The sequence below is a fragment of the Globicephala melas genome, chromosome 6, assembly GCF_963455315.2.
Source record: "Globicephala melas chromosome 6, mGloMel1.2, whole genome shotgun sequence".
Lineage (NCBI taxonomy): Eukaryota > Metazoa > Chordata > Mammalia > Artiodactyla > Delphinidae > Globicephala > Globicephala melas.
The window spans coordinates 11,783,593-11,809,653 of NC_083319.1; the positions used below are offsets into that span (position 1 = coordinate 11,783,593).

Here is a 26,061-nt window from a genome sequence, read left to right on the forward strand (position 1 = left end):
ATTAAAAACCTTCATCAGTATTTGTCAGTTTGATAGATTTTTATGGATTAGTGTTCCAAACTTTGAACCAATGTAAGAAACCCTAAATACTTAAATAATAATGAAAGTTGAAAACTAGTATATTCAGTAGGGAAAAAGGTAAGTGTAAGTGAGCATGTTCTTTTGATTTTTTTTTCCCTTCCAGCACACCCTCTCTTTTCCATTTAAAATCTCCCTTTGGAATTTGACTTAGGTTTGATTTTTGGGTTTATGCAGCAAAGGTTTGGTTAATGATCAGATGTATATTTCCTGTAGGTGAAATTGGTTATGAGAAATATTTCAAATTATCAGTAAGTAGTGGCATTTATTTACTGGTCAAAAGCTATCAGCATTCTCTAGGAAGAAAGATGAAACTGTAGATTTTACTGCGTAAAGTCAATGGACTCATTATTTGTAGAACAGCTGATGCATTTAGTACTTGTTGGTTCACTTAACTGGTAACTGTACTATATTCATAACTCCAACAACTGAAAACAATAGGTCAGTGTCCACTGTTTATTCATAAATAGTCACATCAGAGCAGGATGTATCTGAAAGGCAGAATATGTTAGTTTGAGGAGGAATCTGGCACACGAATGGTTCCATTGCTTGCCATACTGAGGTGGGTTGTGCTCTCCTTTACTGAATAATGCTGTTTGGATTTTCATTATAGCTGTAGATGGTGAACTGTTCCTGTGTTTGTCAGGCTGATTGCTGTGAAGTAGTATTTGAATGTATTTTAAATGCCAGTGTTGAGGGGAAAGGCTAGAATAGAAACATGGTTTAAAATTGGTGATGACTCAAAGTTTTTATGTCTTACAGTCTTCATGTTTTATAGCAAAAAGGTTATACCTAGAATAGATTTTTAAAGTAAGAAATTCCATTTGTGCATGCAGTACTTCATTTAAAGTACTTTGAGATGATTTTTTAAAAATTAGTGAAGTATACTCCTTTGTAATTTCAGAATAAAACCTGCATTTTGGAATCAGTAATTTTTTGAAATGAGTAATTTTCAATTTAAAAAAATTAAAAAAAAAGACAACATAAACCATTTTGTTTCATTGTCATGGAAAAGGAAAATGTGTTTTTTTTGTTTTGTTTTTTTTACTATGTGAAATAGTCTTTCCAAAAATATTTTTTAATAAGTGAATTTTAACTATCATAAATGAAATAATTTACTAGAATAATTGTATTAATGGTTCAAGTATTTTATAATATAAAGTAAGCAAAGCTGACTTTTTATAGCTATAACATTTAATAGGTAGTGTCCTTGAAGCTCTTTATTAGTTTAGTGCAGTCCAGTTTGCAATCGTACTGTCAAGAAACTTTAATTCTACATTATACAAAAAATTAACTTTTCTGCTTGAAGATTAAAAGAAAGTTTATTTTTAAGTGTGTTTGGAGGAAGATTGAGTTTGTCCTCAAAATGTACAACTTCTCGGACTGTTTTCTGAGGGTCTACATTTTTAATATATAAAAATTGAAAATGTCATTAGGAAAAGAGCAGTGTAATGGACTATTACCCATTTGCAGCATATTCCCATCTTCTCATCTGGGAAATTAAATCTGATTACAGCTGGGATTAACATTTATGGTTTTTGGGGAGAGGAAGATAGTATCTTAAACTCCATGAAATTGAACAATGAGATTATGTTGTTTATAGCTATTTTTATTTTTAAAAGTTTTTTATTTTTTAAAAATTTACTATCATAACATTTATCATCATAACCATTTTATTTTATTTTTTTATACATTTATTTATTTATTTTTGGCTGCATTGGGTCTTCGTTGCTGCGTGCGGGCTTTCTCTAGTTGTGGCGAGCAGGGGCTACTCTTCATTGCAGTGAGTGGGCTTCTCATTACGGTGGCTTCTCTTTGTTGCGGCGCACGGGCTCTAGGTGCACGGTCTTCAGTAGTTGCAGCACGTGGGCTCAGTAGTTGTGGCTTGTGGGCTCTAGAGCACAGGCTCAGTAGTTGTGACCCACGGGCTTAGTTGCTCCGCGGCATGAGGTATTTTCCCAAACCAGGGCTCAAACCCGTGTCCCCTGCATTGGCAGGCGGATTCTTAACCACTGGGCCACCAGGGAAGTCCTATAGCTAATTTTAAAGTCTCACTTTTAAGGAGCAGATTTTTATCATTGTAAGCTTTAAATGTGTTCAGTATTTTGTCTCTTATTGACTGAAATATCCTAGAGATAATGACTGGATAAATTTAGTAGGCATTAAATGTAATGTTTTCTGCCTTGATACCTAGCATGCTAAAAGTGAAAGCAGTGTAGATTCCCATGTTAATGGCTATATTTGCAGTTTCCCTTATATTTCTTAAAAGAGCTCCAGTTATATAAGACTAACATTTGACAGCTTTCACAGAAAATGAAGTCAGTGTATCTTTCAATAATCAGTTAAAGTGTCATGCCTTGACCCTTCAAATGGAGTCAGTCATTAGTGTGACAGAGAAAAACGGGAAAATAATTTGGTAAGGTGTGTGTGTTTGTATGCTTATTAGTTACCAATCTACAAATGAGTCCTCATACATAAGCACAGTACTTTTATGAATTATCTTGCATTTCTGTTGTAAAAGATCTGTCTACCACGTTTTCTAGAAACTTTAAGCCTAAGGCAGAACTCAAGGTTTTTTGGATCCTGTGTAAAATAATTTATAGTGCCTTTCCAGTAAGTCTTGCCCAAACTCTTATTCTATTAATTAAACATCCTGTGGCAATCTGGTATGTCTTAAAGATTTAAAAGTATGTTGTAGTAAAAGAGTAGAAAACATGGACTATTGAGATTGAAGAAAACTAGCTTTTCTTTAAAAAAAAAAAAGTAAGGCGTTTGTTCTGAGATCAGTTTTTTTTTGGTTTTTGTTTTTTTTGTTGTCAAGACACAGGCTTTTAAGCATGGTCATGTTCTGCGCCTGAATGAGACTGTGCTGTTGGGAGTCCTGTACTGTGAAATGTCTGTTTTAAGTATAGAAATACTTTTGTGACCTCCAGTGGAAGTGGTGCACATGTGTCTGTGTGGGGTCAGCCTCTTGCATGGTTGCAGTGCTGGGAGAAGGTACTGGCTGGTCAGATTGACATAATGCGAAACCTTGTTCTAGAGCCAGCTGTCTCTTTTAGCCTTATGTGGTTAAGTCATGTGTGGACTTTTCTATACCATACATCTTGCTAGCAAGGTATTTTAAATACTTTATAACAAAAAGATTGTATTTTCCTGGGAGATGATGAAGTTGATTTTTAATTTTTTAAGAATCTATTACTTGAACCTGGAGAAAGTTTCTGAGAAAGAAGGGTAATGCATTACTATATGTTCTTAGTTTTCTGTCAGAGGGACAGTTCTTAGAGAGAAAGCTTGACATATGCTGATAACTGTATTCTTACTGCCAATTGCCTAAACAAATTGTTATGTTACTTTTTTCCATGGTAGTACTCTCATCTGCAGATTTTTGTGTTGAAAGTTAGCTGTTTGGTGACACTGTATTTGGCAGTGAGGGTATGAATGTGAGAAGAAGTTTTGGAGCATTAGCAATTATAGTATTGGATAGTGGGTAAAGAAATAGATATATAAATATTAGATCGATGCACAGTTTTCCAGTGTATGTTATTTTCCATATAAAGATATAGAACATTTCATAAAATGTTACCAGACCATTTAAAACTCAAAGAAATGCAGCTGATGCAATGAAATACATAGAGTACTTGTAAAAACATACAGACACGAAAGTGGATTGCTGCCAGACAGAAAATTTAAAGGCGGTTTGCTGAACTGCAGGGTGCTAGGTTTTGTACATGTGCCATGCTGAAACTGTTAGTAAGGCGGGTGTTGTGTTGCTTGAGAAAAGCAGATTGTATTTGGACCTTTTTAACTCAGATGTTTCCAATGTCGATATTTTGGTGACATTATGGCATTATGATCGACTCAATGTGAAACATGATTTCAGCCTCCTGTGCAAAATAGACATTTAAAGAAAATTCATACAAATTATTTTTAGTTTTTGTGTTAATTTTTACAAAATGGCTTTCATAGTTTTGTTAACTATCAGACTGAATCTTTGAGCTAATTGAATGGAACTTTATATAGGTTGGGCTTTGGTTTTAAAAAGCATTGCCTTTTTTTTTTTTTTGATGTTGCTTTTGAGAGTGTTAAAGACCCATGAAGTTTGCTTTTGTAAATCTCAGGGCCTTAAAGAAAGGGAATCAAAAGCTTTATGCTTGAATCATAGTAAATAATAATCCATGTATTATCTTGGAACATGATTTTGTTAAAATCTGGGAATCTCACTCTAGGGGTAGTCTTAGGGCAGTTGAAGGGATTTAGTTGATGAAGGTGTTTAGTTGATGTTGCCTACCACTGAGGCAGTGTTTAGGGTGATATGATGGTTTGAATGACCCCCATCTTGGGGTTCCATGGTCATCTTTACCTTCAGTGTATTAAAACAAATTGATTTTTCTTTTCACCTATTTTCCTTCTCTTTTTTCAATTCTATGTTGTATATATGAATAAAATACATTTTAAAAATGACAAGTTAATTATTAATGTAGTTTCTTGTTAACAGTTGGTTTAGTTCATTAAAGAGATTTAAAGACCTTTCCTTTCCCACTTACAAGCAAGAAACATTTTTTTAAATTGGAGAATATACCACAAATTTTGGTTTCTGATATTCATCCCCTCAGAAAATGGTGATAAAAAATAGTCTTTGGGGCTTCCCTCGTGGCGCAGTGGTTGAGAGTCCGCCTGCCGATGCAGGAGACACGGGTTCGTGCCCCGGTCCAGGAAGATCCCACATGCCGCGGAGCGGCTGGGCCCGTGAGCCATGGCCGCTGAGCCTGTGCATCCGGAGCCTGTGCTCCACAACGGGAGAGGCCACAATAGTGAGAGGCCCGCATACAGCAAAAAAAAAAAAAAAAAAAAAGTCTTTGGTTTTATTCCCTCTTTATTTCCATTGGTATTTTGTAGTTCCCAAGAAGCAAACTATTGCAGGAAAGAGGACCTGATATTAAAGATTTATATGTGAGTCATTTCTGTGTGAAGTTTTCTGGGTAAAGAGTAATTGTTAACCACATGACAACTGGAAGAAAAAAAAAATAAGCCTTAGATTATTTTGCGGCTTTTCCAGCCTCTGTTTTACTGTGTCCCTCAGGGACTTAGAGCTGCATTTTTGTGGGGGGTGGGGGCAGGTCTCAGTACCAAATTTTAAATCCTAAAATACCAGTTATTTTGCTGAACAAAGTCATTTACATATGTGTTAGGAATCACAGCCACTGCCCTCTTTTTGGATCCTCTACCCCAAACCCACAGTACACTTTTAGAGGTTTGCTGGGCTCGTAGCTGTCTCTTTGCATCCTGCTGGCCCGCCCCCAATTCCCTCACCTAGACCTAGTGCTTTTCATGCCACACCATTAGCGCCCTCTGGCCTCCTGTCACAAGAGGGCCAAGTCTTTGTGTGGTTTCAGCCCTTTAGGCCAGAGAGAATAGAAGCAACAGCTACTTCCTCTGACTTACCAGGGCAACCCTGCAAGATACTGCAGGAGGGATTATGCCAGAATTCTACTAGTCCCAGTCTAGACATGTCAGTGGTCTCTTCCTAGTATTTGAAGATGAGGGTAAAGAAAGTCAACCAGAAGACACTTCAAGAGCCAAAGTAATCTACAGATAGTTTCAACTTTTCTGCACCACCCATTTTGGGAAGATCTTCATTTGGTGTGACCTTTTGAATATTCCTACTTTTGTTATTAGTCTTGAGTTTTGAAAAATAATATCCATTGACTTCAATGACTTGAAAACTGATATTTCTAAGATTTAAATGTCGTTTGTGAATAGGCCCATTATTTTCTCCCTTTTTGATTCTTTAACTGCAGAACAATTAACCGCATTTTTATCTTGTGGCATGGAGGGCTTTAACTTTTACATGGATTCACTTTCATGGAGAAGTAAACTGGTATTTTAAAGGATATATATGAAAACTGAGTAGTATATATTGTGATCACTGTGGTTGGGGACCTTCAAATATTGTGCTTTTCCACAGCCTTTTGCATTGATACATGATTTCTCAAATAGATATTATTCTGATCACTCTTCTTAATGTGTCTCTGAGGAACCAGATCTCTCTCTTATTAGAAAAGATTGAATGTTTTCCTAATCAATAGCAAGTGGGGTGCTAATAGCTTTTAATTAGTACACTTCTGTATTGACTTACAGACGATGCCATTGGATTATCTTGCAATTATGATTGAAGAATCAAGTGACCCCTTTCCTAATTCTATTTTAAACAGATGGTCATGAAAGATATCTTCACCTATGTATTTTTAGTTTCTGAGCAAGTCTAATTATGGTAGAACATAATATCTCATATCATGATATTTTGTTAACTCTGACAAGCTAAAAGTGTATTGTTTTCTTTTGAAGAAAACTTCATCTATTTTCAAGAGACCATGAGTATTTTGAGAAGGATATATTTTATTTTTAAAAGCAGGGAGTTTTGCATTTGTTCCTTGAAAGAATTCTTATCTGATCCTTCCCTCCACCCTGCCCTCTCCCCCACCCCACCCCGCCCAAACACACACAACATCTGAAACTGGCCTTTAAGGTGGTTTATCAAGCCCACATCTGTAACTATGAAAAGGAGGCCTCTGATAAGAAAAGTCAGGCAGGTTTCCGATTGACTTTCTCTGGAAAAATATATCGAGGGCAATTTGCAGCTGGCAAAATTTTTTGCATTAGGTAATAGTCTAAAGTTAACAGTAGTATCAGGTCTTTAAAATTTTTCTTTTTTATATTTCTGGAGGAGGGTAATGGGAGTGCCTTGCCGAGTCCTTCCTTGTGCTCATCAACTTAGCAGCCTCAGCTGCCCCCCTTGGATCCCCTGCCAGGGCTGCTATCATCTTCTGATCAAATATTAATGTGTGATCCTCTGCTTGCTCACTAATCCAAAGCCAATTAATATTATCTGTCAATTATTTACAGATCCTGAGGTGCAGAGGCAATTCCCGGAGGACTACAGTGACCAGGTTCGGAATGCGTAATTAATTTTTTACATGACAAAATTTATTTCAGAGTCGTTCAACATATTATTACTGTTCTTTTTACTGAAAGAGATAAATGAATTTTTAGAACGGAAGAGAAACAGTAATTAGGAGCCCAAGACAAAAAGTAAAACATTGAAGTAGGATCGAAAATATTGGTGCTAGATTTGGGGTGTTACCTTCAGGGGAAAAATGCACAGAAAGTAAGGAAGAAAACCTATCACAAATTTTACTTTTTATTTTGCTACAGTCTGCAGTTCATTAGCAAATCCTTTTTGGATTGCCTGTGAACTTTTTTTTTTTATGCTATTTAAGCAGGCAAGAACTGGCATAACAAAAAGGTAAGGATGGAAGTTTATAGCATCTCCTGGAATTGGAAATAGATTATGAAACTGTGTGATGGTAGTCCTTGAAGGAGAAGATACACATGCGGGAATGGTCTTTAGGGTGAGGGTGGTTCTAATGATGGTAGTGAAAGTTGTTTGGCCAATTGGTCTTGCCATCTTGAATTTCCTGCATTCTGCAAACATGGAATGAATGGAGTGGAAGGAACTATTTTACTCACAAAATACTGCTGAAGTTCCAAAGCTGCTCTACTCTTTATAATTAGATCCAGGTTATACATTCTGGATTCCAGTTTCTATCTTGAGAAATATTAGTAATGTTTTGTAGCTTTTTGGGGAACCTTACATTTTTAGTTCAAACATGCAATTTGGTATGCTTTTTTAAAGCAGTTTTGAAATAAAAGCATTCTTGATTATACAATAAAACAACTTTTTAAAGCCTTTCACATGTGGGATATGGTACATAATAAAAACATTTTTCTGAAGTACATTCATTTAATTTTGTATATTAAAAGAATGTCCTTGAATGAGGATAAGTACAATGGAATATAAATATCCAGTACAGTAGTAGTAACACCTTTGCAATGTGGCTTGCTGTATAGAGGGCAAGGTATCTGATACATCTTTAGGAATATAAGTGGATAATCAGGATAATGAGATGCTTTGTCATGAGATTTTACTGTACAAGAACCCAAGAAAACTGGTATGGATTGCTTTGCATGTGATCTCAAGACTTTAAAATGAGATTTAACAAAAATAGTAATTTTCTCACTCTACCCCTTGCCTCATCTTCCAACAGGAGAGTTAGATTTTTATCTTACCCTAAGTTGGTATGGGATTGAGCCCTTCGGATTTAATTTACACAATCCAAAGATTATAGGACCTTTTTATTAATGTTTTTTTTCTTTCGACAATGTTTAAAGGGTGGAAGATCATAAAGTATTACTTAGAATAGACTTGAGGCCATAGCTCTTAAGAAAATCATTCTTTTAAAATATTGTTGTCTAGGTAAATAACCTTTGTGGTCCCATGATCTGAATTACCCAATGAGAAAAAATTATGTAGGAGAAAACTTAAAATAACATAGTTAACATCTGGGTTTATTCCTTTAAACATAGTTTCTTGCTATATCTGAAAATTTGTGAGCACCATGATCTTTTTTTTTTTGGTGTAACTTTTAAAAAATTACATGGTAATATGTTCATTAGCAAAAAGCAATTTAGGAAATAAAAATAAAGCAAAAATAAAAGAAAGAATGAAAAGAAAGAAACTACAAGTCATTGAAATTTTACTACTCATAACTACTGTGACAATTTGGTGTTTATTTTTTCATGTTTAGTTCTCTGAGTATATATATGTGTTTATGTTTGGGTAGAGTATGTATATATACAGGTACTCCACATACAAACACGTGAAATATGAGATAGAAATATAGATTATCATCAATTTTGTCACTGCATATGGAGCCCAGTTTACTGATTAAGTATTGTTGTGTTGTGAACTTAGTTCTCTTTACTTTAGTTAATGGATGATCTTACAAGTATTTTATATACTGAAGTTGGAATTCAATTATAGTAGGAATCTAAAAAATAACTTTTAGCTATTTTAAAGTGCTCTTAGGATAGGCATTTGTTTTCTTTGTCTGGATCAGTGACTTAGTTTTGAAATTTGGAGGTTGATGCTCATAGGCTGCATGTAGACTTATGAGGGTATGCACATCACTGCCTTATTTAGCATCTCTTCCAACTTGACACACAGTTTCCCTTCTTTACCACATGTAACTCAAGAATGAAGGATGAATGAAAGCTCTACTTTGTTTGGAGAAGTTACCTCAAAATTCCAAGAAATTTGAGAGTTGATCTATTAGTAAAGGAAATGAGACCTGCATATTTCTTACTTACATTTTTATAATTTGGATTCTGATCTTATGTGTTTTCTTTTTAGCATTTGTTGGATTATGCCAAATTATCTTTCCCTTTGGTGTGCTATTATAAAGGGATTCTTAGAAATATTTCTATTACATACAAGCTTTAAATGATGAATGTGTACTTAATCTAGACAACATTTCTAGTATTAAAACATTTATGATGCAATCCATAAGGAATATTTGAGATAATTCACCACAAAATATAGCACTTATTACTACACACACACACAACCCCCCCGCCTCCCCAGTTTTTCTCCCCATTCGCTTAAACTACTAGTGCTTGTTTTTACATATAGTGTATTTCCCATGTACCAGCACACTTGATCAGAGACGCTTGCTGCTGCTAGATGTTTTATTCTGTGTGTTCTTTGTACCTTACAGTAAAAGAATCTGTCACAAATTATTGTGGCTCACTGCTTTAGAAACTGAGAAAAAAGGGAGGTTAGATTGACATCTGTGACTGAATAATGATGACCAGCCTTTTGGCTCTCCTTGAGCCACAAAGCTAGCACTGCCTTTAGAGTGGAAAAAGAAGTAAGAAGAAAGGGGAGGGATAAAAGAGAGTTACAAATCTGTGGTCCCAGAGATGTATTACTGTTGGGCCAGTTGTCTGTGTGGTATGATAATCCATTTTGATCTTCTCTGTCTTAATTGTCTGCTAAAGACAAATGGGCAGTAAAAGTTCATCAGTTTCATCTTTTTGCTTCTCGTTTAGAAGCAGAATAAATGATCCATCACTACAGAAGTAGCCTTTCTTTCTGACACGGAAGTAATGCAGACCCAACACGTTTTATTAAAATGTTTTTCCCTCATTATTTCAGTCCTCTCAGCTCTGATAGATCTTACTGTTTCATAAAAAATGTAATCTGAAATGTAAATAAGGGTCTTGATACAGAAGGAAGAAGTAATGAGCAGCCTGAGCCACATTTTCGGACTCTTGATTGTAATTACTGACAAAGTGATTTCTCTGTGCCCCATTTTTTTTTTCTTCCTTAAGTTGTCTGTGACACCCTCAGACTGCGATGACATCTATGGTTTAAAACCATTAAATCACTGTAGCACTCAATATTTCATTTAAAATCTGGTAGGCCTGCTATCTTAAAACCTGAAAGTACAGGCTTTGTTAATTCCTGAAAGATATGCAATGCCTATGTTTTCTAAAAGAGAAAAACAAACAACAACAAAGGCAAAAGCAAGGTCTTTTCATAGTTCATATTATTTATTCATCTGCTTTTGTTTAATGTTTACCTAGTTTAAATACTAAAACATTAACATTGGTAGGATCCTGACTTGGAAAGGATCCTGCATTTGAAAAAAAAACCACCTCTAACAACTTACTTGTGAAATTTAAAGAATTGTATCTCTCATAAGCGTAATCCGAATTAGTCTAAATCATTTTTTTAACGTTAAGATTACTAAATTACAGACACAATTTTCAAGTTACTTTGAGTTTGGTAGCTTAAACCAGATTCTTTTCATTCTCTTACTACAAGTTTAGATAATGTGGCTCTTAATAAAGCCTGTCTAAGAGAAAATTTTTGTTAAAGAAGAACAGAATCACAATGTGTTTCTTTCATTTCTAGAAATGGTTTCTCAAAGATACCAACATGTCAATCTGGCATTAAAAATAAGAAAACAAAACATGAATATCTTTCCCTGCTGGAAACAGCCTTGTAATTAATTAAATGGATTTATAATTATTCTATTATGTTTACTGTATTCATTCATAATTATGGAAATAAATGGTAAAACTTTATTCATTGTGATTAGTGCAGTTTTAATGAATATTAATTGAATTAAAGGAGAAAAGGATAAATTAACGTGTTAGCAAATTATGGTCACCACTCTCATCAAAACCCCATCTTTGGGTTCAAAACATATGATTTTTCAGATTAAAAAAGAGCCTTTAGTAATTATAACATGTAGTATGGGATAATTTAGAATAAAGATATAATAACATATCACAGAGATTTCCATAAATAGCCTTGTAATGTGTCAAGTACAATAGGCATTACACCTACCATTTAAAAATGCATTATTTATTATATGATTTACTTCTTGTACTAAAACATTAAGAATTAATAATTTGTTCTCACAATTGCACTTTTTATAGCCTGTTTGTTCTAAGAGTGGCGATTAGAGTTTAGTGTGCTAGAAGTTGCTTCTCCACTGTGCTCATCTATATTTTGATGAAATATAGCAAGTGTCTTAGAGCTCTTTAACTAGAGGTCTGAACATACCCACCCGTCCCTGTACATGTAGATCACTGTTCAGAGCTGCAGGTAATTTTTCTTTCCACTGGCACTGAAACAGAGGTTATAATGAAACCAACAGTCTTTATACATTTATAGAAACTATAAAAATTTTATGGAAATCTTTATATAGAAACCAACAGTGTTTCTTGTATAAGCTCTGTAAGCAATGTAGAAACATGGTACATTGGGAAAAATAAAAAGGTGCCCTTTCTTTTATGATTATATATGGTCTGTGTGATTTTTAAAATTTCACTATAGGCAGTTAAGCAAAGTGGAAAAACATGCATCACCTATATACTAAAAAGGAACAAAAATATGTTGCATAACTTAGGCTAATTGTGATGGAAATCGGCATTTCTGAGTTGCATGTAATTGCTTAAATATGGAGTTTTCATTTGTTCATGCTTCAGGTATGCTCTAAAAAAAACATTTAAACTCAGTTATTCACAGTGTAACCTATGTAAGTGGATTGAAAGATTCTGATTTGAAAGACAACGGAGATAATATTTAATCAAGGCTCCCTACTTGCTTGTTGGTGATTGCCTCCTTCTTTTAGTGAGCAGCTGTGTATGGAAACTTGCAAGTTACTTTCTTCAAAATCTTGATAATCCAGAGACTAAACATTTCTATTCAAAACTTGTTCATGTCCTGATGCATTGAAAGAATACTATCTAATAGGAAAATTATATATATAATCCACAGCTCCTACATTTTTTTGTTACTGTGAAAGGAAGCTTCATTGCACCAACATTGTGTAATATGACGTACATGTACAGTATTTACACAAAATGGAAAACAAATGATAAAATTTGATTTTCCCATTATTGTCAGGCAGAGAAACATAAGCAGCAGTGTACCTGGTCTGTATAAAGTGTGACATTGATTCCACAAAGTTTCCACCAGTCTTTCTATAGTGACTTGTCTAAGCCATAGAATCTTCCAGTTGGAATTGAAAATTTGGGTTTGTGGGTTTTTGGGCCATGCATTCACCAAGCTCACAAAGAATGGAATTGGACCTGGGTGTGTCCTGTTCCTCTTGGAAACTTTTGAGCTTTCTTTATTTTCCCCATTCTTCTCCAAAGTAGGTGCTGTCATGCTTCCAGCCTACTCATGCAATCCGTTCAGATTTGATCCACTTTAAACGGTGAAGTCAAGTTTGGTTCTGGAAACTTTTCATGACACCATATGACATGGAACAGAATTTGTCATTTCATGTGAATATTATCCAAAGGATTTATTTATATAAGGTTCAAATGGGTCACCATTTAAAATGGCTCCACAACTCGGCCTTAAAAAGACTAACTTAAAAGTGGCTAAACTTTCTGGGTTTTTTTCCCCCTCATGTCTGTTTTTGGTGGCAGAAACCGTGTTGGAGACTAGATACGATTTGGTGCATTAATTGTGTGAGAGTTTAATAAGTGTAGTGTCTGCAGAGTATGAGCTGGATACCATACCAGGTAAAGATGAAGAAAGATGTAGAAGATTTCATCTCCCCCTTGAAAGACCTTACTGTCTGCTAGGCTACAAAGGTAATACATGTTCAGGTTGTTTCAATAGCTTGTAGAACAATGGCAAGGCCAGGAATTGGGGATATCTCTTTGAAAACTAGGACCTTTGGGTAGTGATGCCACAATGTAATCACATTTCTGCAATTTCTTGTTTTTTTTGTTGTGAAGCCATAGAAGTTAGTAAGTTAGCCAGAGTGGTACAGAGAAACCCAAGTGGAAAGTCTTGGGGCTGCCTTTAAAGAAGATCATCTTTTAAGTCTGTTTTAGATGTGTGCTTTTCTAAAAGTCACTGTTGATTCATGGATTTTTTTGAAACCTCTTGCTCAAAAAGATCAGTTTCCATATTTCTTAGTAACTTGTCAGCCTGGGATTATAGGTAGAAATGTAATTTTCTCATCCACAGATAGAAACTCTTAATTTCTTCAGACCCTGAAACCTGGGAGGTGACTGTTTAGTGTAATGGCAACAAAGCACCCTGCTGAAGCCGCTTTCTTCAAGTAGTGGGTCAGTATCCACAATTGCCACCAAATGTAGCCATTTTGACGGACCACATTACAGATTCAAAGATTTTCATTGATAGATTGCAGATGTATAAATGCATCCCAGATTAAGTGTCTACTTCTTTTTATATGTTTAAAAGTGTCCCATTCTTGATGATTGCCTTGTTTAAATGTTTTTTAAGTTACAGGCTCATGGATGGGGAAAAATAATCCTAAAAAATTATCTATCACGGGTTGCCTCTTATTTCTCCCTGTGCTGTTACAAGTCAAATTTATCACCTTGGATGAATGCTTTTCAAGTGTTTGCTGAAGAAAAACCACTTTGTATATAATAGATGCTATTCTGTCATATCTATATCTTTCATTCCCCCCCACCCCCATTTCCAGAAAAGGGTGAATTTAAGAATGGGATTGGGGGCTTCCCTGGTGGCGCAGTGGTTGAGAGTCCGCCTGCCGATGCAGGGGACGCGGGTTCGTGCCCCGGTCCGGGAAGATCCCACATGCCGTGGAGCGGCCGGGCCCGTGAGCCATGGCCGCTGAGCCGTGGCCGCTGAGCCTGCGCGTCCGGAGCCTGTGCTCCGCAACGGGAGAGGCCACAGCAGTGAGAGGCCCGCCTACCGCAAAAAAAAAAAAAAGAATGGGATGGGGTTGGACTGGCTTCTTTTTTTTTTTTTTTTTGCCATATGCGGGCCTCTCACTGCTGTGGCCTCTCCCGTTGCGGAGCACAGGCTCCGGACGCGCAGGCTCAGCGGCCATGGCTCACGGGCCCGGCCGCTCCACGGCATGTGGGATCTTCCCGGACCGGGGCACGAACCCGCGTCCCCTGCATCGGCAGGCGGACTCTCAACCACTGCGCCACCAGGGAAGCCCTGGACTGGCTTCTTAATGAAACTGTATTTCAAAACCTTAAACATTTAGCCAAACTCAGTTGAAAAAGTGATAAATTTTCTGATTTAAGGCTCTTCTTTTGAGTTGAAGATTTCTTCTCAATTTGGTCACTTCCCAGCTGTTACAGTTATATAGAAGGAACCCATTAAAAAGACAAATTCTTTTTGAGCTATTCTTTCTGAAGGCATGCCAGGCTATAGAGCTATGTTGTACTACTACTTACTTGAATCTGACTCTAGGAAGTGGAAGTAGGCAATCCCTATTTATACATTCTTATTAGAAGTGTTCTCCTGGTTTTATTCTGGCTCCAAAAAAGCCCTGGTAAATTTTAGACATCTCTGAATACTACTGGATGGTCTTATTTCTGGTGAGTTACTCAGTGATGATAACTAAGTGGACTGTGGCTGCTTTTGAGAGCTGTAGTCTGAGTCTTAACTTTAACCTCATTTAATCAGTCTCTGTTGCTTGTTTGGATGGATCTGCAAGTCTGCAGTCATCAAGCCCTTGCCCTGTTCATTATCCCTCCTAAATTGCTCTCTAGTCTGTCCTAGTCTGCTATTTCCCTCTGCATTCACACTCTCAGCTTCTCTCCTGTGGAGTTTTCCTAATGACCTGCAACCTAATGACCTTGTAATCACTACATTCTATAAGATGGCCAGAGATGTCTTTCTAAAACCTAAATCAAATCACACCATTTCTCTTAAGTCAAAACTCCTGATGGTTCCCTGGTGCCTTCAAGATCTACTGCAAATTTCTTTACTTGGATTTGAGGCCCATCACAGTCTGTCCTTGCCCCAACCTCCAGCCTGGTTTCCTACCACTTCCCTTCATAACCAGACATAGAATGTCTATTTCCCAGCATGATTAGCTCTCTCCCACCTCTATATTTTTGCCCAAGATGGTTTTTTTGTTTTTGTTTTTTTTTGGGTGTTGCTACTATTTATTTATTTTTCACATGTTTATTGGAGTATAAATGCTCTACAATGTTGTGTTAGTCATCACTAATCATTGGAGAAATGCAAATCAAAACCACAATGAGGTATCACCTCACACCAGTCAGAATGGCCATCATCAAAAAATCGAGAAACAATAAATGCTGGAGAGGGTGTGGAGAAAAGGGGCCCATCCTGCACTCTTGGTGGGAATGTAAATTGATACAACCACTATGGAGACCAGTGTGGAGATTCCTTAAAAAACTAAAAATAGAACTACCATATGACCCAGCAAGTCCAAGATGTTTTTATGGTTAAAATGCCTTCCTCAGTTCCCCCTCCCACCCAATATACTTCTTTTCAGCATTAAATGCCCTGCTTATATCACTTCCTCTGTGAAACTTGCCCTGACTGAATTAGTCACTCTATCCTCAGCACTTGGAGAGCACTTGGAGCATTGACTCCTTACATTGTATTGTTTATTTACTATGAACTCTTCAAGTACAGGAATGACTATAATCAGTGTTACTGGCTCTTCTCAGCAGCTAGGATAAATTAGGGGCCAGTGAATGATTGTGAATATAAAGTATGTAATACACAGACATAATTGCTAAGGAGTTCAGATTCCAGAAAGGATAGTACAGAGCATGGCCTTTGGAGCCAGACTGGGTTTGAATTCCAGCTCTGTCATTTACTGGGATTTACCTCTTTGGGGTTTCATTTTCTCACCTGTAAACTAGAGATAATCATAGTAAAGATATCATAGGATTCTTGTGAGGTTTAAGTGATTTTGAATGTGTAGAGTGCTCCGAATAATACCTGGCATTTAATAATAACCAATTATTATAGAGTGCCTACTATTTTTAGGGGGTGGATTCAAGGTAGCAGGGTAACCTGGTTTTGGTGCTTTTGTTTTATCAGGTATTAGGATTATGTGTGATAAATTTGCCTCTAGAATTTCAGACTGATCCTAGGAAGAATTCTGAAAAATCTTTTCTTTCTAAGCCCACACTGTTCTACAGCAAAATTTAGAGAAGTCACATAGGTAAGAGAAATTTGTCAAGTAAAGATGAAGAGATAACCAGAAACAGTTTCTGAATATTTATGTTCTATAATGTACGGAAAATATGGAAACTCTTTAAATGGTGATGAAGGGATTTTAAATAACTAATTACTTTTATTTCTGTTGTGAAAGCTGTATTGAGACTTTCCATTTTCAAAACCTCAGAATTTAGTAATGGGTCCCACTGTCCTTGTAAATTAGCCTTTTTGGTTGCATGTAGTACTTTTTATTACTGTGTTAACTTTCATTTTAAAAATATATGCAGTAGAGTTAAGATTCCTCTAGCTACCATAATTTCAAACTGTCTAACTGACTGAAACTGTCAGTTTCAGATTTCAAATGTGAGATAACATGAAGCCCAGACTTTGAACTATGTATGTATATGTCTGTGTGTGTGTGTGTATGTGTGTGTGGGTAGAAATGGAAAGGATAATTAAGATCTTTTTAAATAAAATTGAGCTTACCAAAAATCATTTACTTTCATATCAACCTTGTGAAATATATAATATTGTTTCACATTGCTTTTATTCCTGGAATATTTTTATACTTTTATTTATATAATATTCTAAGTATTACTAAATATTAGATATTTATATAATATTTTAAATATCTAGTCTGCTTGTCTAGTAAATGCTGACCCAACTCTCAAAAGTCAGCTCAAATGTCACCAGCTCTGAGGAGTCTTTGATATCCCCTGGGTAGACCTGACAGTGCCTGCCTTTTTTCCTTGACCATGCTTTCAGAAACCTTAAAACCCGTTATTACACATACTTGTTTATGTATCCTTTCTCTCTCCCAGGCAGAAAGTCAGGGATTCTTTCCTGCTACATGTCCACATCTGTAGGACCTGGTACTGTACATGGATGCTAATAGGCCAAATATTTGATATATAATAATAAACAACCAAATAGTGTTCACACTGTGATCTTTGGGCTCAGAATTTGAACAAAGTAGGACAAACCAAAACATACCTTTATTAAATCTCACCTTGCCTAACAGAGAGGAATTTAAGATTCTTATATTTGAGTATATTTCAAACATGATGCCTCGTTAGTAACATCTAGTTTTAGAAGTGTCAGCAGTAATTGATAAGAACATTATTTTTGTTAGAGAACTCTTCCAGCCTGCCAGATACTTATCATTCCTAGAGATCTAAACCCCTGGTAAATTGAGAAATATTTTTGCATTTTTAAAATGTATCTGTTATAATAAACAGATTTAATGGCAGCTAAAATACTTTTCATTATTCACTTATTTCTTAACAAATATCATCCCCTCTAAAAATTTTAAGTGCCTTTTTTTGGGTATGTTTGGCCCAAAGAATAGTAGAAGGCAAGTATCCCCATGTTATATGAGATTTGGCTTTGGAAATGTTACTTTGGGCAAAGGCTTTACTTTTTCAGCATCATTTTTTTTCACCTATAAAACAAGGAAGTAATGAGGATTTTGTAGGAGAATTAGGCATGATGTGTACACAATACCTGCATTAGCCTAGTTTAATAAATGTTTTCTAATGTAGCGTGAGGAAAATGAAGCAAAGGGAAGATTTTGCCGTTTCCATGTCATTGTTGATGTCTAGTATTGCACTAAGCCCTAGAATGTAGATAACTCCTTAATGTGGTTAAAGAGCTTGGAGTCAAGAGATAAAAACTAACTCTTCTAACACCGCTCCCCAGTTTCCCATTACAAGGCAGATGGAACGTCTGTTTGTTCTTTCAGTACCCTTCAGACAAGCCATGGTTTTCCCTCTCTCTAAGACTAATGACCATAGCATCCAATCCAGGACACTTGTGAGAGCAAAAGGGGGCACCATGATTACACAGAGATAATGAGCATAACCAGGATGTTCTGGGCAAGCTGGCACATAACGTTACCCTAACCTAAGACCTTTTGATACAACAAAAATCTTTTACTCCACTGCTGCAATTGGAAAGCAAGGTGGGAAGAGCTTGAGCTCCTAGGAGAATGAAGTTGGGTTTGAATCTTAGCTTTTCCATCACTATCTATTTCCAATTAGGCAAGCTACTTCACCATTCTACCTGAAAGTAATTTTACTTGGCTTTCAAGGCCTCAGTTCATGTGTAAGAGGGTGATAATATCAACATCAGATTACTGGTAGGATCACTGAGTATATGTAAAGCTTCTAGCACAGGATGTGACACTTATTAGCTGCTTTGTCAGTCCCCTTCCACTTGTCACTTAAGCCCCTCCAGAGTATGTGGGAAACAAAATACAGGCTGAAACAGAAGAAACTTAGGTAAATCAATTAGATACCTTAAATTGTATACATAATTCTTAGCTTTTAAGTCATAAATGGTAAACCCTTGACAGGAATGACTAATATTACATTTATACAGACTTTAATAGTTTTCTCTATTCCTTTCATTTTCTACATCAAGAATAAATATTGATTCTCTGACAAACTCAATTCTCCTTTGGTCCATGTGGTCTCACTGCTTTCCTATGAAGATTAAACAAGAAGACATGTAGACTGTTAGGTTCTGAAGAGAGATTTAAGCTGGTCCTATTCAAATCTATTACAGTTCCTATGTTGCTGTCTTCAACCACAACCCCTCTCCCTGCTGCCAGGGTTATTATTAAGGCTCCTGTGTGAGGCTCCTCCTGCATCTCGGTGGCCTGACAGGCATCCAGTTGTGTGTCTGTCCCTTCCTGTGGAAACGGAGGGTCTTGAGATCTATGGGCAGTCTGATGATAGGAATGACGGCAATAGGAGTAGCATGGGAATTCAGGAGACAAGAGGAGCTCAGTGAGAACAGCTTCTGAATCCCCCTGGAATCTAGAAGACTTGGGAGTAGATAGAGGGGTTAGGAAATGACATGCAAGTGGGATGCGAAAGATTCAAACCCTCCTAGTGACTTCCAGTGCACAAGAATCAAGTCCAGACTCCTTAACATGCCCTCTAAGGCCACATGTGATTTGGCCTCTGCCAACCTGTCTGACCCCATCTTCTGCCACTCTCTCCCTTGCCTCCTCTGATCCAACATGCCAGGCTTATTTTAGTTCTTTGAATGTGCCAAGGACTGTTGTTCAGTGGCCCTTGCTTATGCTGTTATTTATTTACTTATTTTTGGCCTTCTTCTCCCTATCCCTCTTGCAATCTTTGGCTGGTAAACACCTGCTCATTCCTCAAGTCTCAGCTCAAAATGTCGCTTCCTGAGATGCCTTTCTTGACCCTTCCATCTAAATTCAGGCCCCTGTCTTTTTGTCTTAGAGCACTTTCTTCTGTTCTTTCACAGCTTCTGTCACAGTTCCAACAATGTATTAGTGTATTCCTTTGCATAGCATCTGTCTTTCAACTAGATCAAAAACTCCATGCAGACAGGGTCTTTAGCACATTGTCTGGTACTAAATATATTATCTTGCCTAGGGAAATGTATCAGTTTTCTTTTCTAAGATGACTTGGAAATATTCTTGATTCCTGGGGCTCCCTTGTCTCCTTCCTTGTTAATTGACACTTGGGAAGGTTTCTTCAGAGTTATTTTGAAATTCAACAACCACAGCAAATATTTGAATCAAAGTCACATGAATGGATCATCTGTCCCCCAGCAAGTGTTAGTAGTGAGATTCTTTCTTGTTCTGCTGGGGTGAAAGAGATTAGCAGGCAGCAGCTTACCAGGACCTAGATGGTACATCTGGATTTTCGACATGTTGCGCTTGAAGTAACTATGGGACATGGGGCAGAACTGTCAAAAGGCAGTTGGAATGGGCGCCCGGAGCTGGAGAGGTAGTTTATAAATGAAGATTTGAATTTGAGTCATTTACACAGTGATGGTAATTGAGATTAAAGTATAAGTAGACTATGTTAATGGAGGAGGATACAGAGAGAGAAGAAGGGAGATAAATTCCTGGGAATACATATAAGGGAAAGGAGTTAGGGGGGCAGAAATTGAGGAGTCAGAGAGGCAGGAAGAGGCCCTTCTCTACATCTAACAGAACGTTGGGTGTACATATAACGTATTTGAGTGAATGTGGTGAGGAAAGCACCAGAAAAAGCTTTCTTCTCTTTTAATATTGCTTTTTAAAATATTGTAAACAATGGAATCACTTTGCTGTACAGCAGGAATTAACACAACATTGTAAATCAACTATACTTCAGTAAAATAAAATTTAAAAATATTATAAACAAAATAACTCTCAAATTGAAGAGCTCTTGAGAATCCAGAGAGCATGATTTATCTGTCAAGAAAACTCCTGGACCTAAACTGTAGTAGTGAACTGTTAATATAAGAAGGAATTGTTTCTCTGAAGAGTCCATGCCACAAAACAGCTGTGAATTCTGAGTAGTGGAAATATGTTTTCTTTTTAATTCTTTGTATTATTTTGTATTTTAAGTAATTTTTCCAAAAGAGAGTATGCAATAGACATTTGGCCATTTAGCAATAATCATGTGTGAATTGTTGGATCACCAGAGAACCAACATGATTGACATTGTCATTTTACCTTTCAGGAATTTCTAAATTTGAGCTTTGGGGTGTTCGTGAGTTTGTTTGGGTAATGGTGTGTGACCAGCTCCTTGACACTCTAGATCAGAGGTTGGGGCTGGTTTTTTGTGGCCTTTGAGCTAAGGTGATTTTTATCTTTTTTGAAGAGTTGGGAAAAAAAAAAAACAAACCAGAAGAATCTGTGACAGAGACCATAAGTGGCCCACAAAGCCTAAAATATTTACTACCTGACCCTTTATAGAAAAAGTTTGCTGAGTCTTTCTTTAGTTTGTAAGTTGTGCATGAAATAAACCAAAAATTTCATAAGAAAACCTCAAATGATGACTGCAGTTCCAGAATGTCTTACATGTCTTAAGGCTTTTCTTTTAAATAGTGACTTAGCTGTTAAATTATGAGAGCACATTTTCTTTGGTGATATATGAACTTGATTGATTGAAGACTGCCTTATGTGACTTGACAGTATGGTCAGAGGCCTTCTGTACTGTATGGTTTATCACAGAATAGTTCTGGAAAATGTTTAAACCTATTTCGGTTGTGTTTAGTTTATCCCAGGCAGCCTCAGGTAAACACTAGCATTGACGTGTTGGAGCAAGATATGTAAAGTGAAATAAAACATATATGTGGAATTGAATTATTTTCTTTGTATTTTGCTGGCCCTCTGAAGAGACATTTTCTAGTTGCAAAAGAGTAAAATCTTTGAGTATTAGATTTTAGAAAACTATTTGAATTGTATACTTTTTTATATCAATAGTGTTTCATATCACTTGCCTTCTGTCTTTGTAATGAGATGTCGTCGATCTATTCTGTTCTGAGTATAAATTTCCTCAGTTCTTGAATCCTCCTGATATTGTTCCATCAGAATTTGCAAGTTGTGGGAAATAAAAGTTGATTATGAAACAGTTCTGTAATTGGAAATGACTGTGAACCGAGGCCCTATCTAATCAATTGCTAAATAATTCCCTCTCAAAAGCGGATTTGATATTTACATTTTGATTTTCATATTCTGCTCACAGTGTTTGTTGACAGTGTCTGACATCCCCTGCCACTGGATAAATAAAGCCTATTATTTCCTTTTTAACATTTTAAGTGATTACTCTCATACAAGAGCTAAGGTTAAGTATATTATCAAACTATCATCCTGTCTATTTGAAGAAGCTGGGAATCTTGATTAATATGCCTTGTTAACTGATGATTTCAGTTCCATACTGGTAGTGCTAGAATAATATGTATAAACCAAGCAGTACAGATTCCTTATTTTAGCACTAAGACTTACAAAGGCTTCTTTTAGCAGCCTTTAATTTCGTACCTTTGTATGTGACATAGCCTGTGGCTGTGATAGCTACTGTGAATCTCCAGTTGTTTGGGGATGAAAGGAGGAGGCAGCTGGAAACTCGGTAGCTGCATCTAGCTGTCTACCTAGAGAAGGCCTTGATTTCAAGTTTATCTAAACAAGCTCGACTAATCCCAACTATCTAGGGGGATCCACTGTCAAAACAAGCAGCGTGGCCCTGAGGCAAACACAGCTATACAGAAATGAAGGCTGGGGCTTCCAATACTCTGATGACTGCATACTGGAGGCTTTTTTTCCCCCCTGAAAGAGGGTAAGAGAGGTAGAATTTGCATAATGCCTTTTCATTGGAAACTTTTGGAAGGCTGACAGACCTCCAGCTTATAGATCTGTAGCCACAATACATAGTCTATAGGAGAATCCTTGAATGACCTAACCATATTGAAAGGAAATATAAAAGCGTCCAAGTATAGCCAAGTGAGAGAGGAAAAGAGGCTGATGCATTGTCTAACATCTGCTGTACTTCTCGTTAGTTTTGTTCTTTGCTATTCTGTGTGGACTTTGGAGAAGCCTAAGACAGCCTAACATGAATCCTATAATCTTCCTTCTGAATATTTATGTAGTGTGCCAGCTTCTAAGCTGTCCTTTGCGTTTTCCTACTTCCCCCTCATTTTCATGCTCTCAAATGAGGCCAACATTTCAAAAGCTAAATAAATGTTTGTGAATGTTTATAAAAGATTTGCATAAATTTGTCCTTGTCTGACAAAGATCACTTTTTTCTTATGCCAGTTCTGAAAAAATTTTTTTTAAGGTTTTGGTGCTTGTCTTGACAACAAAGTCCTGCATCCCAGAACAATGATTGCTGATTAAGTGGGTATGCAATTGTGATTGAATAGGCTTTCAAGATACTGGGTAAAAAGGCCTATCATCTGAAGGCTGAATTATAGAATTTAGAAAATGTTATCAGAAGTACACATTTAAATCTATTTTTTTGGTACCATATCATTAGGTTAGACAAAGGGTTCTTACAATTTAAAGTATAACTACCCACGGTTTTAAAAATCCACTGTATAAATTTTAATAGTTAGAATGTCTCAGTAACTCAGAATATCACTTTTCTTTCCTATGGTTGAACATATTTAAAAATAACTGTTAGACCTTTAGGGGCTTTTGGGAAACTGTAAGGCTACCAGTTGTACGTGTTAATATGGTTATTGGGATGGTAATCAGAGGAAATATACCAGGCAGTCCTTTAAGATATCTGAATGTACAGTCATACCTTGAGAAAATATAAACTACATGGAATATGTGTTAAGGCTTAATTATAGGACACACACACACACACACACACACACACACACACACACACACACACACACACACACACACACACACACACACACACACACACACACACACACACACACACACACACACACACACACACACACACACACACACACACACACACACATACACAGAGCCCAGATACTCATGCCGCCGATGTGTTTGCTGAATTCATTTATTTTTTAAAATTAGAATGGATTTTGTGGGGTGACAAGGGATGTTGTGGGTAGAGGTGCTAATTTAGTTCAGAGATATTCGAAGATTGGCAGGAGAGAGAGGTAACAGCCAGTTCTGTTAGTCCTTTGGTTGTATTGGTTTAGAGGTTTAAGTTGTCATTAAGGCACAAACTAGAGCCACTTCTCTGACACAGTTTTTATCACATCTGCTAGGCTTGTGTCCCAAGAGGAGACGTGGAGAGCAGTGAATTCAGCATGGGCCCATTATCGACTGCTTTTTCGCGTGTTGTAAAAGCAGTGAGACCTCAGGGAGGCTTGGAGCCTCCTCCCGTGTAATGTCCAAGTCAGATTTGAAGGACTGGTGGCAGGAAAGCTTTGGCCTTGGGGTATGAATTCTAAGAAATAGAGGCACAATTAAGTTTAAAAAATTCAAGGACTTTGAGCTTGATAATGAAAGATTTTTTTCTAGACAAATGTAAGTAAAAAAGTTGCCCATCTGTGCACATTTTTGTGTGCTTTTAAAATATTTAAAAGCTGACAGATTTTAAATGCTTATAAGATAGTATTTCTATTAGTGCTCTTTTTTTTTTTTTTTTTTTTTAATAGTATCTTCCTGAGGGCAAGTTGCTTCTTCAGTGAAATCATGTTTGTAGTTTCACTGTTGGGACTCTGTTCCTTTGGTATGTGCTGACTTGTGTGTCCCCCACCAACCATTCCTCCCCCCGCCCCCGCATTTTCCCCAACCTTTCTTTCTTTTAGATAAATTCATAACATAAATGTTCAGATAATAGGATTTCAAATGTCTAAGGAAATGAACAAAGCAAAATATTGTAGAGTAATACTATTAAGTGCAAGGAATTATATTACCGATACCACTGAATGCTAATTGCAAGAGATTCAAACCAAATCATTTATTCATTTTCGAAGTATTTGAAACAGTGTCACAAAGTTTATTGGTGTTTAACATTGACCTTATAAATATAGCTCTCTCATTTTCAAACCTTTTGCTGTAAGGTTTAAAGTTAATAAACTGAAATCCGAGAATATAGAATGTTATATAATATCGTAATTTGGGGACAACTTTAAGTAATTTTTGAAGAAAGGGAAGGATACAAAAGGATAAAGTGATTGTGTTAAATTAAAAAAATTTTTGTATAAGATTCAGTATTTTTACTTTAGACTTCAAAGGTCATGAAGATTTACACTTAAAAGTAGTTCTAGAGGTGGCTCTTCTGCTGTTGTAAGCATTCCACCTATATACTTAGTGTCCTTGATAATTTAGATATAAAGTTTACATGGTACAGAAAATAGTGAATTTCTATATCTTATTGTAATTTAATTTTTGAATTACAACATTGACTATGCATATTAGATATTACACAAGTTAGCATAATGATAACATATGCATGACTCAAGATTAAAGTTTATAAAAAGTGAACTGAGAGTAAATATTGAAGTATACCAAAGAAAAGCAGACTCTGTAGCATTTGAGCAGCGTTGTTAGAAATTTGACCCGGCTTTTATGTTCGGGTGTTGAAAGGCCTTTCTGTAAAATCCCTTATTCAAAGCCTTTTCTCATTGGAAAAAAATAAAAGTTTGGTTGTAACTATAGTATGGATCTTGGGTTTAAGTTGACATTTATAGGGAAGGAGAAAAATTGTATTTCCTGTTTTCATATTTAGGAAATTTCTGGTCAACATTGTTGAACTTGGTGCTAATTAAGCTTCTAAGAACTTCTTACCATTCTGTTTTACTCTTCTGAATCATAAGCATTAAAACCTCTGTTAGCTTTCACTTGGAGTCCCTGGTTTTAACTTGAAATGGCTTAAGGTAGAAATTTTGCTAGCTTTTTTGTATGTTTGGATTTTGTGTGTGTTCTGTTTTTAACTTTCAACTTGAGTTTTGAGATCATCAATCAAAGCCTTTTCTTTCAAGTCAGCTGCACTGATCTCACTTGCAGGACTTAGAGGGTCAGCATTTACCTCATGCTATTAAAAATTGTTTTTAAACATAGAAATAGAATATTTTAGGAATTTGGGCTCCACAGATCTTTTCATCACACATCTACATTCTGAAATGAACAAATAAATTACATATGAGAGACTCAGGAAATGCTCTCCTACTGTCTTCCTGCTTCTTCCTCCTTCACTCCTTTTTGGACAAAGGTGAATTATCGACCACTATACCAGCAATTTCCAAAGAGGGTGATTGTAGCTTTACGTATTTTAAAATACATTAATTTATTCAAGCAGTCTCTTTGCTCTATTTAGATGTTTTCCTGCACACATTTTCTTTTTCCTTTTGGACTACTGAGAATGTGCCTCACTTCC

At 36.4% G+C, this 26,061-nt stretch overlaps 1 protein-coding gene across 3 annotated transcripts in view; it reads left to right on the forward strand.

The window, feature by feature from the left end:
* DENND1A (DENN domain containing 1A) overlaps window positions 1–26,061 on the forward strand; it is a 532,587-nt gene that overhangs the window by 139,066 nt on the left and 367,460 nt on the right. For all 3 annotated transcript variants that reach the window (XM_070045680.1, XM_060300451.1, XM_060300453.2), the window contains exon 3: window positions 6,982–7,025. In XM_070045680.1, coding sequence (XP_069901781.1) covers window positions 6,982–7,025 — 44 coding nt within the window. The remainder of the gene's footprint in view (window positions 1–6,981; window positions 7,026–26,061) is intronic.